Below are 17075 nucleotides of genomic sequence, written 5' to 3'. Positions count from 1 at the left end.
CCGTGTTAGTCTGTATTCGCAAAAAGAAAAGGAGTACTAGTGGCACTACAAAAGGTTTTCTCCCCTCCCCCCCCTCCCCGCCGCTCTCCTGATGGTAATAGCTCATCTTAAGTGATCACTCTCCTTACAGTGTGTATGATAACACCCATTTTTTCATGTTCTTTGTGTATATAAATCTCCTCACTGTGTTTTCCACTGAATGCATCCGATGAAGTGAGCTGTAGCTCATGAAAGCTCATGCTCAAATAAATTTGTTAGTCTCTAAGGTACCACTAGTACTCCTTTTCTTTTTGCGAATACAGACTAACACAGCTGCTACTCTGAAACCTGTCATTAAAGTACCTTGTGTGTATACCATACTTAATAATTGGCCAGGCTCGTCAGGCCACACTCTCAACTTGATGGCATTTCTCTGTCTCTTATGTGATAACTTTTGAATGCCACATTTGATCAATTCCAAAATTATAGAGAATGTTCTAGGTGTTAGTGGCTATTGATTTTGGGGAACACCGAAAGGGAGAAAATGGGGGACACATGGATCTCCTGCCATCTTGTTAGCACAGCCACAGCTTCCAGCACATCTGCAATTGTCTGTAATCAAACAACTTGTTGATAGCACCCGTTATCACTTTCCAATATGACAATACCACCATCTTATCTCTGCCAATCCTCCCAAATTAGTTTAACATGTTGACAGCCTGAATGACTAATTTTCCAGACAAATCGTAATGGGGGAAGGAAGGGGTGGCATGCGCACAGGCCCTGGGGTGGGGGAGATTGCAGGACCTTGGTCGGGGGAGGGAATAGGGGTACACAGAACTCCTGACGAAGGGGGAGGGGGGTTGAGGGACTCTGGTATGGGGAGAGAGGGGTATGTGGAACCCACACAGAGACCTTGGCTTTGGGGGCAGGGGGGACACAGCCCCAGGCATGAAGGAGGGGTGAAGGGGAGAGTTGCAGGGAATTCCTGAAATAGAGTGGAATGGGAGGGTGGTAGACAGGGAGCTTGTGGGGTGCAATGAAGGGGTGCAAGGAGACGCTGGTGTCTGCAGTGAACAACCTTCAGAAGCTATGAAGTGTGGAACCTCCTAATTATTAATGGTCTTGCTGTAAGTGGTGCTTTGTTTTAATAGGATTTAGAAGGAAGCTGGGTTGTCTTCTGTAGGAAAAGCTGGTTATGGTGGATCTAGCTGCTCTATTCCTGACTTGTGTAGTATGATAGGAAAGAGAATTAATGTCTATCGAAAATAATGTCCTGGGTGGCCCACTGTCCTGATAATGGTAAATGTTACTGATCTTGCACATCCTGCCCAGCAGGAGGTGTGCATGCATCCTACCATGTGGGAGTGTCTGGTTAGGTTTCCTGGTGGGATCCCTTATTCACTGCGCAGGGTGGTGGTGGTGAGGAGATGGTATGCAAAATATCATGTCATGCAGGAGAGACACTAATAGCTAGATTTCCTGAGTGCTAAGTGTGCTGGTGAGCTGGGTTCAGTTCTCCCTTCCTGCTTCTTGGAACCACTGTGCAGCCTGAACTTTATGTCCTACTTACAAACTAATGTCTACTTTGGCCCAATTGAAGGGAAAGGTGGCTGCAGTACATGAAGAATTCAGCTTCGCGGAACTTGAAGCTGTGCTGTGAGAGCCTTGAGGGAGCTGTGTAGCTGCTCTCTTTAGGCACAGGGATAGCCACTGCCATGTGGGGCCTTTAAGTGCACTGGTGTTGAGGGTGGGGTGGAGTACAGGAAAGCAAAAGAGTCTGGATGTGCTGGCCCCATGTCTCCTGGGTGACAATGGTTTCTTTTGTCTTGTGGTGTAATTTGTGGCTTTCAGTTACAGGGAGTTTAGTTTCAGAGTAGCAGCCATGTTAGTCTGTATCCGCAAAAAGAAAAGAAGTACTTCATCGGAAGTGAGCTGTAGCTCACGAAAGCTTATGCTCAAATAAATTTGTTAGTCTCTAGGGTGCCACAAGTACTGCTTTTTTGTAGGGAGTTTAGTGTCACTCAGTGGGTCAGGCAGTTATTGAGGATTCTCCTAAAGGTGCCTATTGTTTCCTGTTGTTTTCTTCCATGTCACATTTTCAGATGCACTAAGTAAAGGCTACAGTAACAAGGGGAGATGTCAGGAGCTGTGTGTTTAGGATCCACCATGAGCTTTGGCCGCAAGAGTCAGCTCCCTTCGAAGTATCAGTGGAATTGTTAATGGACTGTGTGTGTGAGCTACCTCGTTTAGGAAAGACAGTACTATTAACAAATAAACCAACTGCCTCTCTTATCTCCCCCTCACGACTACCTTGTGCCTCACAGAACACAGAGCACCAGCCACTGCTTGTTTTAAAAAAAAAAATCCAACAAATAAACAGAAAGCTGTAGCCTGCTTCTGCGCTTTGGTTTGGCACTTGTAGTTGGCTCATGATTTTGTGGTATTCGGTTTCAGGCTTAGGGATTTCAACCAGCCGGGGTTTGCTCCTGGGAGGAAGGAAGAGCGAGCTATACTTTTCTCATTGGCCCGAACAAAAACAGAAGCATCTGCTGGGGTTTGGGAGTGGTTTATGGGCTGAGCTTAGTGGCAGGGGAGTCCTTGTAATGCCAGAGGGAATAGAGCCGTGTGCTGTGCTGTACTTATAACGAGAGAAAAGGAAGGAACTGAGCTCAGGGTAATGGACTTATGTGTGTGTGTTTGCTTGTGTGTCTGCCTCCTGAGTTTCTCTGCATGTGCCTCTGCATCTCTCTGTTTTCAAGTGTGTTTGTAACTCAGTGTTGGTCTGTTTCTTCCGTTGTATCTCTGCATGTGAGTGTCTCGTGTTGCTGGTGGGCTTGAAGCTGTGAATGTGGATTTGTGTGTCTGAACATAGTATCTGTGTTTGCTTTGAATCTGTCTATATGTTGTTCCTGTGTTTGCCTAAGGGGTTTTCTCCATCAGTGCTGTTTCTGTATTTGTTGTTCTGTTTGCTTGTGAGTTTGTGGGTCTCTGTATGTTGTCTCAATGGGTACTACATTTCCTCAGATCTTTTCAGAAAGAAAAATGTAATTGTGCATCAACTAACTGTTGAACAGTTTCAGGATACTAGAGAGAGCACAAAATAAACTCTAGCAGGGAAAGGGAGGCTTTTAAAAAAAAACAACACCCTAGATTACAAGCAGCTGCATATTTAAAAAACCCAACCAGGGGTGTGTAGTGAGATAAAGTTGAGTCTGCAGGGACTGGAAATTGCAGCACTTGTGAAGAAACAAAGCTTGATTAATTGTTTGTGCTTGTATTGGGGGGGTGTGTAACTCTGACGAGATTCTCTATGTCCTACTTGAAAGTGCGTTCCTACATTCACGTTACCTGCTCCGGCCCAGAATGCTTAAGGCAGAGACTAGAACTGTAACTGAAGGAAGCAGAGTAGATGTTGTTTCTAGTTTCCTTTCATCGCGGACATTTTGTTGTGGAAAAGCTTAAAAACTTGAGCTCTCTATCCAAATTAGAAGCCGTTAATGTTGAGAAGCTGCCAGCTGAGGTTAGAGTGGTGTCTGTGTAAGATTAGCTGTAGCATGGAGCTGGGCTGAGGAGACCATGTGACTGCAGTGTACATTGGAAGAGGAAGCTGTAGAGGTCAATGCAAAGGCATTGTGCCAGAGTCTGGCAACAAGGGAGATTGCTGTATGGCGGCAGATCGCTTTTCAGACTCCTAACGCTTTCATTAACTGTTTGGTGTTGGACAGAAGCATCCCTGTTAGATTAACAACAGAAATTTAAGGATGGAATAACTTGTTTGTGATTGGTTTCAGTTGTGGATGGAAAGAAAAACTGATCTTTCCAAATGCTTTGTAGGTTTTATTAACCACCGTTTGTGGATCTTTCACTGAATCAACCTTTCTTGGGAATGGAAATTATTCTGTTTAGAGGAGTTTCAAGACAACATGCTATTAAAAGAAAAAAAGTCGAATGTTTCCAGCTATCTCTGCATCAGTGTGTTCTCAGTTACAAAGCTCATTTTGAGCATTTTGTGGTTTAACTGGAAATTTAATTAATTTTTTTCCCCACCTTCAGTACAAAGAGACAGCCTCAAGTTGTAGGTTGACGGTTATTTAAAAACAAATAAAAGCCCAGGAAGTATAGAGAGGGCCATTTGCAACAATACAAAGTATCTGACTATCGACAGGCAATCCTAGGTGGGCAGTATTGCCTTGGACAATTTGTTTTAATTTGGTATGTTTGTAATTGATTTTGTGGAGACTGAAAATAATGGAGTCTATAATAATTTGTGTTTGATTTAAAAATTTTGTTCTTCCAATGTTTGTCAAGACCTCCTTTGAATTGATACATTCCAGGTTATTTTTGTTTTATTAGCAATTATTCTACATCTGACTTTCTGCAGGCTGGTATAAAGAAAGGAAACTTCCTTTATAAGCTTCTTTTTTGTTTTTAATTTCCATCTGACATGTAGTCAGCAGCATCCTGGGAGAGGAGAATAAAACGAGAGATTTAAAAAAAATGTATTTGGGAATGAAGGACTCATATTTTGAAACGGAGCATATTTGGAGTCTAGACAGCTTCTTGGCTAGCTGTGATTTTTTGAAGTATCTGAAATACTCCAAGGGTGGAAAAATCTCTATCTCTGCTTCAAAATGCTGCTGAAATTCCAGAGTGGGTAAGAGGAGAGCATTATTATTGTACAAGGAGAGGTTTTAATTGTGAGACGAAGGCACAGGACTTTTTTGAAGCACACAAATTGACTGTCTTCATGACAGCATTGCGTATCATTCTGTCAACTCCAGCACTGGATGGGGTTGCTAGGCAGCAGGCTCTTATGTATCCAACCTCTCTCTGATTTGCTAGCCTTCTGCAGACACATGGTAAGGTCCTTTCTAGCCTATCATCTAGAGGGACTTTTGCACGCCGTCTGCATACAGCTGAGATTCTCTACCTGAATGTGATGAGAAAAAGACACAGTTAAATGAAACCTTTTTTAATCACTTTCTGATACTGTTTCCACAACTTAAAAAAAAAAAAATAGCCATGAAAGGGCGACTGGAACAAGGAAAAGAGGTTAGTGGGTTAAGTGGTGTGTGTGTTCTCCATTTGCAAAAGGTGCCTGTTGTGAGAAGGGCGGCTGTAATTCGGCCATTAGTTACAGATGGTGGCTGGAGACTCGAGATTCATGCAGTGAGCTGAGAGCCGTTGTATATCTTTGCAGCAGTGTTGACATTAAACTGCTCTGAAAAAAATAGATCTAGAGGGCACAAAATGCAGTGATCTGGTACTTTGGAATACTGCAGACTGATACCTTCAATTATTCTGCACAGATATGTTTGGAAATGGGAATGAAAACAGTTTATTTGCCAAATGAAGCTTCCATCTCACTGTCCCCCGCAAAAGTTGCAGTGGTAGTAGTTAGGTGATTGATGTCCAATGGGATTTATATCCAGATGAGATTTTTCAAAACTTTGTTCTTTGAATCAATCAACACACAACTTTTGGTGAAGGTTATGGCTCTTAGTAATGGAGGAGATCACACCTGGAATAGAGAATGGCGTGGTGATTATTTTTGACCAACTTAAGTTTAACGTTTCCCAAGCCTTTTATAGCTGATAGCTTTCTCTCCAGACAACTGAATAACATACAGAATTATAGGCATATTTTTCCCAACAGAAGTCCAGTTAGAGTCCTGTTTTTGTCCTATTAATATGACTAAATGAGGTGTCTGTAGAGATATAACAGCTTCATTGGCTTGAGATCTCTACATATGCAGCTACACTGCAAATTAATAAATAAGCAGTGTTGTTTTCAGACTGCTTATTGTAACTCTTGATTTTTATATTCCCCCCACCCCAATGTGCTTTTCAGGTACTGTTTGATGAGTGTGAAAGGATGCTTCACTGATTTTCACATTGATTTTGGTGGCACTTCAGTGTGGTATCACGTTTTCCGAGGAGGGAAGGTAAGTAGACTTGACAGTATAACATCTTTATTTTTGGGGATTTCTTGTGAGGCCTGTTCTGCTCTTTGTTTGTTTGTTTGTTTTACTTTTGCTTGTAAGTGATCAAACTGTAAATCGCTTGGCTTGGCTTGGCTTGGCTGATGAACATGGAGTTTGCTAAACAGGGGAGATAGCCCTTCAGTCTGTGAAACAAGTACATTGAATACTCCAGGGCACCAAAATATCAGAAAAGTTTGATATGAAAAAGCTTATTTTATGCTTCTGGGTACTGGAAGTGTCGTGTAGCATGTAACTGGCCATATACCACAGCTGCATCCATGTGTTCATATCACATCTCCTTAGGTTGCCAGAATCTCTGTGCCTCTTCTTAGCTTTCAGGATCCTTTAAGCATGTGCATGCATATGTACAGGCACACCCACTCATTCAAAAACAGAAGTACTTGAATATGCAGCATAGAATCATAGACTCTCAGGGTTGGAAGGGACCTCAGGAGGTCATCTACTCCAACCCCCTGCTCAAAGCAGGACCAATATAGCACAGATAGCTATAGCCGCATTCTTCTAGGTATACTGGTTTAGATATAGCTAGTCTTTTCTGAGATTTCAGTGGAGATAGGTACTATGTGTATTGAAGTAAGTGCAGCAAATAGAACATCTCTGTGCTCCAGATATTGTTCATCTACATATCTAACTGAGCTGAAAGTAATATTCTATTACAAGGTTGTCTGGTATATTAAGCACTTAGTGGACTCCAGTTTACAGAGATGATGTTTTGTAGAAGCAGTGTGACAATTGTGAGTAATCTTGCTGCTTCCATCGTGTATACCAGTTACTGCTATAATCTGTTAGGGACCTCTGTGTACAGTACATGGAAAATTTATACTTTATGTTGAAAATACATTTGCTTATGTGTATTCACATCATTGGCACCCTTTAACTTCGCTGAAAATGCTAGCTCTTTATTTTCATTGCTTGTTTGTAAGAGTTAAACTTTTGTTTTATTTTTAGATCTTCTGGCTGATTCCGCCTACTCTGCAGAATCTAGAACTTTATGAAGAATGGGTTCTGTCGGGAAAGCAAAGTGATATCTTTCTGGGAGACAGGGTGGAACTATGCCAAAGAATTGAGTTGAAACAAGGCTATACGTTTTTTATTCCTTCAGGTAACTGTTAATAACTGTGACTATTGTCGGAATCATTAGAATCATTATGTTTATTAACAGTTCCTATCCGTAATATAAAAACATCTCATCTAAGCCTCCTTTTGGTTCTTCTGTTGGCCATCTCAGCAGGAAGGCTAGGGATTGAATGACTCAATCCCATAGAGATGGTCCCAGAAGGACATGCATGAAGCACATTGGTGAGGAAGTGTGTTGTACCTGGTCTATGGATAAAAAGAGGGCTTTGGTGTGCAGCACTGTCAATCCAGCATTCTCATCTGCACTGAATTTACTGTAAATATCTGTTTAAAAAAAAAAAAGTCACAATTAATTATTTTTGTCTGCCTGTTTGGAAAAATACATTTTTCTTCTTGTTGTGAGATATAACTGTGCTCTTAAATATCTCCTGCATCCAGTCTGTGATCTTTTCCAGGCAGGTTTCACTTGCAGTTTAATAATCCTCAACCAGACTCTCAGTCTCTGAGCCAGAACTCAGAGATGGGGTGTGATTCCTTGAGACACATTGTAGTTGGGATTCTCTCACTCGGGAAGGGCAGGCAGTATCTGCACCACTGCCCTCCTTCATGGGTTGTGTCTGGGAAGAGTAGCTTTAATCTCTTCAGGAGCCCAGTCAATGGAGGTTGTGCTGAATCTACACATCTTCCAAGTAGCATGGCCACACTGCCTCCTTGAACACACAGCGCATCTGGGGGCTTCAGTACCTGGCTCAGGGCCCCTTGGCACAGCAGAGGTGGTGGGTCTTTTTCTGCTGATGGGGAAGCTTTAACCCTGACTTATGCCAGCGGAATTGGGTTAGCCAAAGGCTGAATCAGGCCAGTGGTGTTCCTCATATTAGAGTATGCCATGCTTTCTTCTCTTTGGCTGTAGTGTGGCTGAGTTTGTTTACAATGGCATAACAAAGCTACCTGCCTGTAGCAGATCTCGCAAGGTAAATATTGGCAGCTGTCCTACTTGATGGCAATGGAAGTTGCTTTAGAAACAGGATCAGGTTTAAATCATGGAGACATGAACAGTGCAGGGACTTCAATATACAGTCAGGGGATCTTTCTTGATAAGAGGGAGCTGTGTTTGTGTCAGCTGTGAGGGCTTTGCTGCTTTGGTAACAATTTGGCAAGGATTGTGACAGGCAAAATGACTGTGGGTGTGGGGTAATGAATCCATTAAAGGAATTAGGTCTTCCTTTGAAGTGGGTCAGAATGTGATATTACTGTTTGAATTGAATGTTTTAATGTGCCTATGCTGTTTGCATTGATCCTGTTAGTGCCTTTACGACTTATCTTCACTCCCTCCTGGACAACCTCCTACTAATAAGTCGTCTTGTGTGTTAGTTTAGTGATACTCAGCAGATGAAATGAAGCAAATTGTGTCCTCCTACTGGGAGCTTAAATAAGGAACAATGTAATATGGTGGTTGAAGAGGGATGAATCCAAATATATATATTTAATATAGTTATTGATTTCCTGAGAAAGGCCAATGTGCAGAAATTCTCATATCTCAACCATTTCAGGCTCCATGCTGTTTAGAAAAGGTTGTCCCAAAACTCTTATGAATAATTACCCCAGAGCACCAAGCATGAACTCCACAAAGTTTTTACAGTGAGAATGTTTGTGTTGGAAAGTTTATCCGCAAATTCCTTATTTCATTTATGCTGAGGGGATGGGTTAGTTGAGGAAGAGACTATTTTTAGGTTTCTATTACATACTGAAAGGCCCTATCAAAAAAGACACAGGGATGGTCTAGTCAATTGAGCACATTCCTGGAGACCAGGAACTTTTTGTGCACTTATCCTGGCTGTGACGCTGACTGTCTCCTGTGGCTTTGGTCAGATCCCTTAACCTCTTTGCTTTGGTTTCATCTCATGTGGTTATGAGCATTAATTAGTTAATGTTTGTAATGCACTTCGTAAGAACTATGTATGTATGTATTTATAGATAGTGTTCCTGTTGTCATACCTGGTGCCTATTAAACAACCGTATGTAATTCAGAATTGGTATAGATGAAACCCACCCAGCCTGTATTTATTCATGAGACAAGTGCTCTCTGGTTACAAATACAAACTAAGAATATGTAAAATAAACAGATTCATCTTGCACGGTTTCCTAATAATTCCCAATCTTGGATAGATTCTGGATGGAGGAAATTCTACAGCTAAGGGCCCTCCCCTAAGAATGCCATGCTTCCCACTCCTGGAGTTTAGCCTTACAGTAAGTAGAGTATACAGGTGGAATGCAGCAGCTGTGATAGAGCATATGAGGAGAGTCTGTCCCAGGCCACTTATGGCTTTAGAGAGGAGAACAAACACCTGAATTGCACCTGGAAACAGGCCAAGAGCTAGTAGCGCACTGTGTTGTGTGTTTGTATTGGCCTGCTCCACTTGAGAAGCAGGAGGACACATTTTGCACTAGGTGAATCTTCCAAGTGTTCTTTCAGGGTAGTTCTAAGACGGTGGTTCTCAAACTTTTGTACTGGTGACCCCTTTCACACAGGAAGCCTCTGAGTGCGACCCCCCCCCCCCAATAAATTAAAAACATTTTTTAATATATTTAACACCAGTATCAATGCTGGAGGCAAAGCGGGGTTTGGGGTGGAGGCTGACAGCTCATGACCTCCCATGTAATAACCTCATGACCCCCTGAGGGGTCCTGACCACCAGTTTGAGAACTCCTCTTCTAAGAGCACATTATGTATCCTAGTCTGAAGATGACAAAGGCATGGAAGGCTGTAGTGAGGTGTGCATCAGAGATGTAAGGTCACAGATTCCTGGATGATAAAAGGCCCTTCTGGCCTTTGATAATCAGCAATGGATCACATAAAACCCTGAGACTGTAAATGGCTTGGACAAGGATGGTGGTAACCGTTACTGGAGGGAGTAGTTAGAATCCTCATCAGTGTTTCAAGGTATTTTTCTGTGCCCAGCATTACCATCTTAATCTTTTCTGGATTGGGTTTAAACCATGTGGCTTTCATCCAGGGCCCGAACTCAGCAAAGCACAGAAAGACTGCAGGATCATGGCTATGATAATGAGGAGGAACTGAGCTAAGTATCATCAACATGCTGGTGTCAGTGTGGCCAAGACATGTCTCAGTTTCCCTTAGCAGACTCACATACACATTTAGGATATGTCTGCAGTGCAGCTGGGAGGTGTAATTCCCAACCCAGGTAGATGTACACATGGTAGCTCTGCTCGAGTTAGCACCTAAAAAAGCAGTTTGGCTGCAGCAGCACAGAGGGTGGCATGAGCTAGTCACGTGACTACGTCCTCAAGGGTCATGTGGGACTGTACTTGGTTCGCTAGCCCAGCTGCTGCCTGTGCTGCCACAACCAGAATGTTCATTTCAGCCTCTAGCTGCAGCAGAGCTAAAGCATGTACATCTGCTCCTGCTGAGAATTACGTCTCCCTGCTGCTGTGAAGACCTACCCGAAATGGGAGGGGACAACAGGACTGTCTCCTGTTGGACCCTGTACATGAAAGTCCTTGAGGAGAATTAACAGTGACTCTCACAGCCATCTAGGACCTTCCCAAAGAAATGGGTGGAGTCATTATAAAATGGTCCCAGTCCACCTCTGCCAGTTCCCACTGGTGAGTTGGTGACACTTCATGATCAACAGTGTCAGCATATGTCTACACTACCAAAAAAAAAACCCACCCTGACTTGGGCTTGAGCTACAGGGCTAAAATAGTGTAGAAGTTTCTGCTTGCACTGGAGCCTGGGCCCTGAGACCCATCCCCCTCACTGGTTTCAGAGCCTGGGCTCCAGCCCAAGCGGGAATCTCTGCACTGCTGTTTTTAGCTCCATAGTCAGAGATCCATGAGCCCAAGTCAGTTGATCCAGGCTCTGAAACTTGCTGCTGTGGGGCTTTATTTTTTTACCCAGAGCTGTAAGACCTAATAAAATTAGTAAGGAACCTGGCCTCTTTCTATTAATCAAATGGAGATAATCAGTCCACTGTCAGTATTTAACAGATAATAATAACCAAAGAAATAGTGTAGTCTCTGAGGTCCCAGGTCTAAAGCTAGATTGATAGGGTTCCAGGACAGTAGAGAAATCTAGGTGAAGCTGGAGTTGGTTTGTCAATAGCCTTGCCCCAAAATGGAAGGTTCAAGATTGGTGTGACTGCCACCATCAAGAGATGGTTTCTTCTGTAGAGGCCTAGCCACCACTTGCTTTAGAATGGTAGGCAACTTGCCTTCATGGAAGAAGGCAGTAGTAATTTCCATTAATAATGGTCCTAGTGTCACCCCAAATTGGCTTTTAGTAGCTATAAGGGACAGTGTTCTGTCTTGCATGTGGCTAAGGGGCCAGCACACCCTGAACCTCCATCAGCTAGATTGAATGAAATTTAGCCAGGTAGAGGGCATGTTTGATGGTTCTTGCTTTGATATTGAGTCCACAAACTGATACCTATCTGATTGATCTTATCTTTAAAGTAATGGGAAATTCTTCATAACGAGAGAGTTCATTCTGTTTCCATTTGGAGGCAATCACAAGGCTGCTCACCACACTGAACATTTTTGCTACTCTAAACTTGACAAAGATTACATGGGGGAGGAAAAGCTTAAGATGATGATGCCTCTCAGCCTGCATCATTGCCATGAAATAGAAAAAAATTCTCTTGGTCACAATCAGATCAAGAGCTTGTCTAGCAGTATTTGTGCTCTAGATTCCTTCTTTGTTGCATGCCTGTGTACTAAGGCAACATGCAAGGGCAGTGTGTGGGCAGTGGATGTTTGGAGTCCATTACAGTGATGGTCATGGACAAAAGATTGTAGCTTGCCCCTAGGACCCTGATGCACTGGGCCAGTGGTTGAACAGCATTATCAGAGAGCTCTGTGAATCAAGAGACTACTTTAGCCACTTCTTCTCTGGCCTCTCTCATATATGGATTACTTCCCTCCAGTCCATTTGAAATACTCTCCCCCACTCAAAAAAAGTAGTAGTAATCAGACGATGTCACCCCACCTTTCAATCTCTTCAGTGACTCCCCTTTGACCACTACCTCAAATTTAAACTTTTTGTCCTTCCCTTTAGTGCCCTGAAACCACCTCCCCTGCCCTTTGGCCTTCATCCAGTGTCTTGTTTCTCATCTTGTCTCCTGCTACCCTTCCTCTCCACCTACAAATCCAGCTTTGGAGCCTCATTCATCTTCTTCACCCTTTCTCCTTCTCTCCATGCTTTTTTTCCTCAGTCACCCCTTATACGTGGAATGCCATCCCCATTCTTGGTCTCCAAGCCACCACCCTTCACTACTCTCCGTACTCAACGTACTTCTAAAAACTCACTATCTCGAAGTTACTCACAAAAAGTGAGTTATGTTAACATAATAAATAAAATGAAAAACTCATCCAATTTCTAGTCCACTTCCTCCTCTGGATGTCCAAGCATGTCCCATCTTTTCTGTGTCTGTCACTTAAATTGTAGGTGATTTGACCATGCCAAAGGCATGATAATACTACACCTTCCCTTATATATTCCTGCAGTCATAGTAATGATATAGAAGCTTGGATTGTGTTAGTTCACTCTTCTTCCTAGATTATTTGCAAGGCCTTCATTTTTCTGGGGTCACATTTTCAAAAAGTGACCTCCATTTGTGTATCTCCTTGTGCCTGCGCAGACGTAGTGCATCAAATATGTATGTATTAGTGTTTGGATGCACAGAGTTGCACTGGTACGGGTGGAAGCCCCTTATGAAAATCTGGCTCATGATATTTTCTCACTGGCTTCTGTCAGAGTCGTGAAAATAAAGGGGATGAAGCTACTAGAAGTATTGGGGCTATGGCCTCTGCAGAGGTGGACTGAAAACAGCCTTTGAATTACTTAGTATCAGAGGGGTAGCTGTGTTAGTCTGGATCTGTAAAAGCGGCAAAGAGTCCTGTGGCACCTTATAGACTAACAGGTGTATTGGAGCATAAGCTTTCTTGGGTGAATACCCATTTTGTCGGATGCATTACTAGGTATTACTGGTTACCGGAATGTGGATGAAATAGCAAAAGCTGAATGCGTAGATTTTCTTTTCGCCCTTTGGATAGGGCTTTCACGGACTTCAGTGAAAGTCACCCGTGAGCACTGTAGACAGAGCACTGTAGACAGGCTCTGAATTTGACACTCGCTGTTTTGTCTCTAATTGCAGGGAGAATCTAGTACAATTCAGGGGCTCAGCCTAAAGAGAATTTGCTTATGCTCTTTCAGATGGTAAGCTTTCCATGTTCATAGTTTTAATTTGAATACATAGAACACATGAACAAGTTGCAGTCTGTGATCTGGAAATTTAGTGAGACAGCTTTGAGAGAGAGCGAGTTCTTTAGTAGCCAAACCGTCTTGGGTTCTCATTTTATCAGTTCTTATAGCAAAGGAGTGATGAGCTGGGCCATTAGTTGATTGGGAGACCACCAAGGAAAGAACAGGAAATTTTGTTGCTGACTCGCTAAACAAAACTCTCCTCCTGAATTCATAGCCCAGCATAGTATTAGGAGGTTATTGTGCTACTGGAGGTGCCATTTTTTGTGTGAGACATAAAATCCCAAAATTTGACCGTATATTCATATTGCCATTAAAGATCCCATGGAACTTTTACAATAATAGGGGTGTCAGCTTTGAAGTCCTGTCAAAAATCCAAACTGGATAATATGCTTTTAACTGGATATGGCATTCTTCTTCACTTCCTTTCTTAACTCGTTTAGTGTTGCTGTATGGTGTTAAACAACAAGCGCATCTCATCCCAGAGCTGACAACATTCTGTTGGTGGGAAAAAGTGATTTCCTTTATGTATAGTTTTGTAAAACGCTTTGGGATCTTTTAGAAGGAAAGACCCTGTGTGACTGTAGAATATTATTATAATCGCTGGAATTTTTGGATAGAAGTGAGACTCTTACAAAGTATGTGCAGTGTTCTGTGTTGCTCCAGAGCATTCTTGTTTTCAATCAAACACAGCAGTTATGATGTTCCCTCTGATGAGGCTGTTATTGGGTGAGAAAATGGATGGAAGGGGAAGACAGAATCATAGAAATGTAGAGCTGGAGGAGTCCTCAAGAGGTCAGGTAGTCCATCCCCCCTGCACTGAGGATATATGCAGGGGCCTTGGGTGTGATTCACAAAGGTTCAGGGTGCATTAAGTACGACAACAGTGATGTCTGATGTGGATGGGATTCTATTTATTATTAGAATGTGGACCCTAGATCATGGCTCTGTTGACTAAGCCAGGCTGTATGTGAGAACTTTAATGGATAATGTTTATACCAAGGGCAGCAGTAATTGCACAGTAAAAGTATGACTGTTAAAATGCTTTTAATTGAGTTGCTCTATGGATGCATAGCCATGCTGCAGATTTTGATTTTCCAAGACTTTGCTGGTTGGGATTTTATACTCCAAAACTGAAACCAGGGGTGATTCAGATCTAGGTCTCGTTATATCTGTAATGGGGTGACTACCTCCAAAGTGCCCCCTCGTGGCATGGGGTAACCCTGCAGCATCCCTGCCTCATTTTCCCTTTGCTCAGGGCTCCTCAATTTCACAAAAGCTTTCTTGTAACCCGTATCACCCTTACTTGGGCTGGTTTAATATCACAAACAGTTCCAAAATAAAGTCCTCAAAGTCCAAACCATGTATTTTAAGGTTGATCTACACCTCTACCCCGATATAACATGGTCCTCGGGAGATAAAAAATCTCATCGCGTTATAGGTGAGACCGCGTTATATCGAACTTGCTTTGCCCCCCCCCCCCCGTTCCTTGTTCCCTGACCGCCCCCTCCAGAGCCCCATCCTTAATCACCCCCAGGACCTCCCCTGCTCCCTGTCCCCTGACTGCCCTGACCCTTATCCACACACCTTGCCACCTGACAGGCACTCACCAGCAGCGGCGGGAAGCGGAGCAATGTGGCCCCAGCCCGCTCCACTCTGCCACCTCCCAACCGGCGGTGGGAAGTGGAGCGCTGCGGCTGGGAGGTGGCGGAGTGGAGTGGGCTGGGACCGCATTGCTCCGCTTCCCGCTGCTGGTGAGTGCAGGGAGGTTGGGGAAAGGTCCTGCATTCACCTGTGGCGGGAAGCAGAGCACTGCGGCTGGGAGGTGGCGGAGTGGAGTGGGCTGGGACCGCATTGCTCCGCTTCCCGCTGCTGGTGAGTGCAGGGAGGTTGGGGAAAGGTCCTGCATTCACCTGTGGCGGGAAGCAGAGCACTGCGGCTGGGAGCTGGCGGAGTGGAGCGGGCTCGGGCCCGGGCTGCTCCGCTTCCGCCACTGCCGGTGAGTGTGGGGGGGATGCCTTCCCCCAAGCCCCCTCCCCTGAGTGACACGGCTGGGGCTGGGGTGAGGGACGCGGAGCAGGCTGCTCCCACCCCCACCGTCGGCCACTCTGGGACTGTGGGGCCACCAGAAGTGCCCCCCCCAGCTCCTGCCTCCCAGACCCTTGGGGGGGAGTCCCTGACCGCCCCCAAGACCCTCTGCCCCTTATCCAACCCCTCGGGCTCGGCCTGGCACCCTTAACATGCTGCTCAGGGCAGTGTGTCAGAGCTTTACCGTGTTGTATGCGAACCTGTGTTATATCAGGGTAGAGGTGTATTTGCCCTTCATCAAGCCACTCCCAGGCCTTTCTGCCTGGAGTCTTCCCTTGGTAGACCACTCCCAGCCATACCTAAGGGGAATCTTTTCCCCCCTGCTATTTCAGGGTCCTCTGCAGGAGCCATCTAACTCTCTGCAACCCTCTCATCCCCACTCTTAGGCCTTTCTGCCTAGGGTCTCTCCCCAGGCCTCCTCTTTATTTACCCCAGAGACCTAATTGGGCCACACGATCCATTGGTCACATGACCTTCATTTTCCCTATCTGAGGAGGATAGTTGTCTGTGCCACAAGTGCGACTGACAAGGGCCAACCACTCTGTGGCAATGTGTAAACCTCAAAAATGCAAGGGTTGCAAAGGAAAGGGTTACTGATAGATGGTTCTGGTTTTGGCCCAGCTATTTTTATAACCATCAGTGTTATGTTCAGTTCTAAATTCTTAGCAGCTTCTTGTTCATAATGGATGGTGGTTGGTGGTCTAGGGGCCTGGGTTCTGTTCCCAGATTGTCCATAGACTCGCTGGAGATCTTAGGCAAGTTACGTAGCTTCTTTTGTGCCTTTATTTCCCCAGCTGAGGGGGGGGGGGGCTCTGAGGTTCAATTAATATTTGTAAGGGGCTTTGAGATCTTCTGGATAGTCTTGAAGGACAATATACATCCGATGAAGTGAGCTGTAGCTCACAAAAGCTTATGCTCAAATAAATTGGTTAGTTTCTAAGGTGCCACAAGTACTCCTTTTTCTTTTTGCGAACACAAACTAACACGACTGCTACTCTGAAACCAATATATTAGTGGTTAACTGTTCAATTTGCTGAAGGCAGAGTTTAAATGATGTAAGGCTTACAGTTTCTAAACTACCTGTGATGTTATTGGGGACAAAGTTATTTTTTTTTTTTACTTGTCAAACATAAGGAAGAGTCATTGCAGGTATTTTGGGCTGTGGGGCACTATCATGACCTAACCACTCCTCTCTCTTGGGATAAGAGATATCAGGAAGGTGGGACATCCTGGTGTAATTCCCATTGGTTGATTATCTCACTAGACAGTTAGCCCTTTTGACCTTTATTTTTGAAACATATTTATGAGATTTTCTACCCAAAGTTCTGCAGAACTATAGGAAAAGAACAGTATATTTTCATTACAATATAGCAAACATTTGTTCAGTTGCTAAAGGAAACAGATGCATCAGTGCTCTGGCTTGGAGTCTGTAGTCTACTCCTTAGCTTTATAAATTAAATGCCCTTTTTTATTATTCTCAGATGCCTCATTAAAGATACAGTAGGAATTTGCAAGCCCCCACAATCTAGTAACAAGTTTGGAATGTTTAATAATGCCTGTTTTATAGAACTTCAGAAGATAATGAGATTCTATCTTTTTTTAACCATTCAGAAAGGCCTTTGTTGTTAATTTTACCTTCCAGGT

At 43.9% G+C, this 17075-nt stretch overlaps 1 protein-coding gene across 4 annotated transcripts in view; it reads left to right on the top strand.

The window, feature by feature from the left end:
• Positions 1–17075, top strand: part of KDM2B (lysine demethylase 2B) — a 176003-nt gene that overhangs the window by 64185 nt on the left and 94743 nt on the right. For 2 of the 4 annotated variants that reach the window (XM_073313300.2, XM_073313301.2), the window contains 2 exons: positions 5833–5926; positions 6935–7088. In XM_073313300.2, the coding sequence (XP_073169401.1) occupies positions 5833–5926; positions 6935–7088 (248 nt within the window). Of the gene's footprint in view, positions 1–2186; positions 2657–2930; positions 5035–5832; positions 5927–6934; positions 7089–17075 lie in introns of those variants that run through there. The other 2 variants (XM_073313303.2, XM_073313304.2) reach the window with 2 other exon arrangements.

Source organism: Lepidochelys kempii, chromosome 15 (genome assembly GCF_965140285.1).
Source record: "Lepidochelys kempii isolate rLepKem1 chromosome 15, rLepKem1.hap1, whole genome shotgun sequence".
In the NCBI taxonomy this organism is placed as follows: domain Eukaryota; kingdom Metazoa; phylum Chordata; order Testudines; family Cheloniidae; genus Lepidochelys; species Lepidochelys kempii.
The sequence above is the reverse complement of the archived record's forward strand: the minus strand, read 5'-3'. Positions and strand labels throughout refer to the sequence as shown.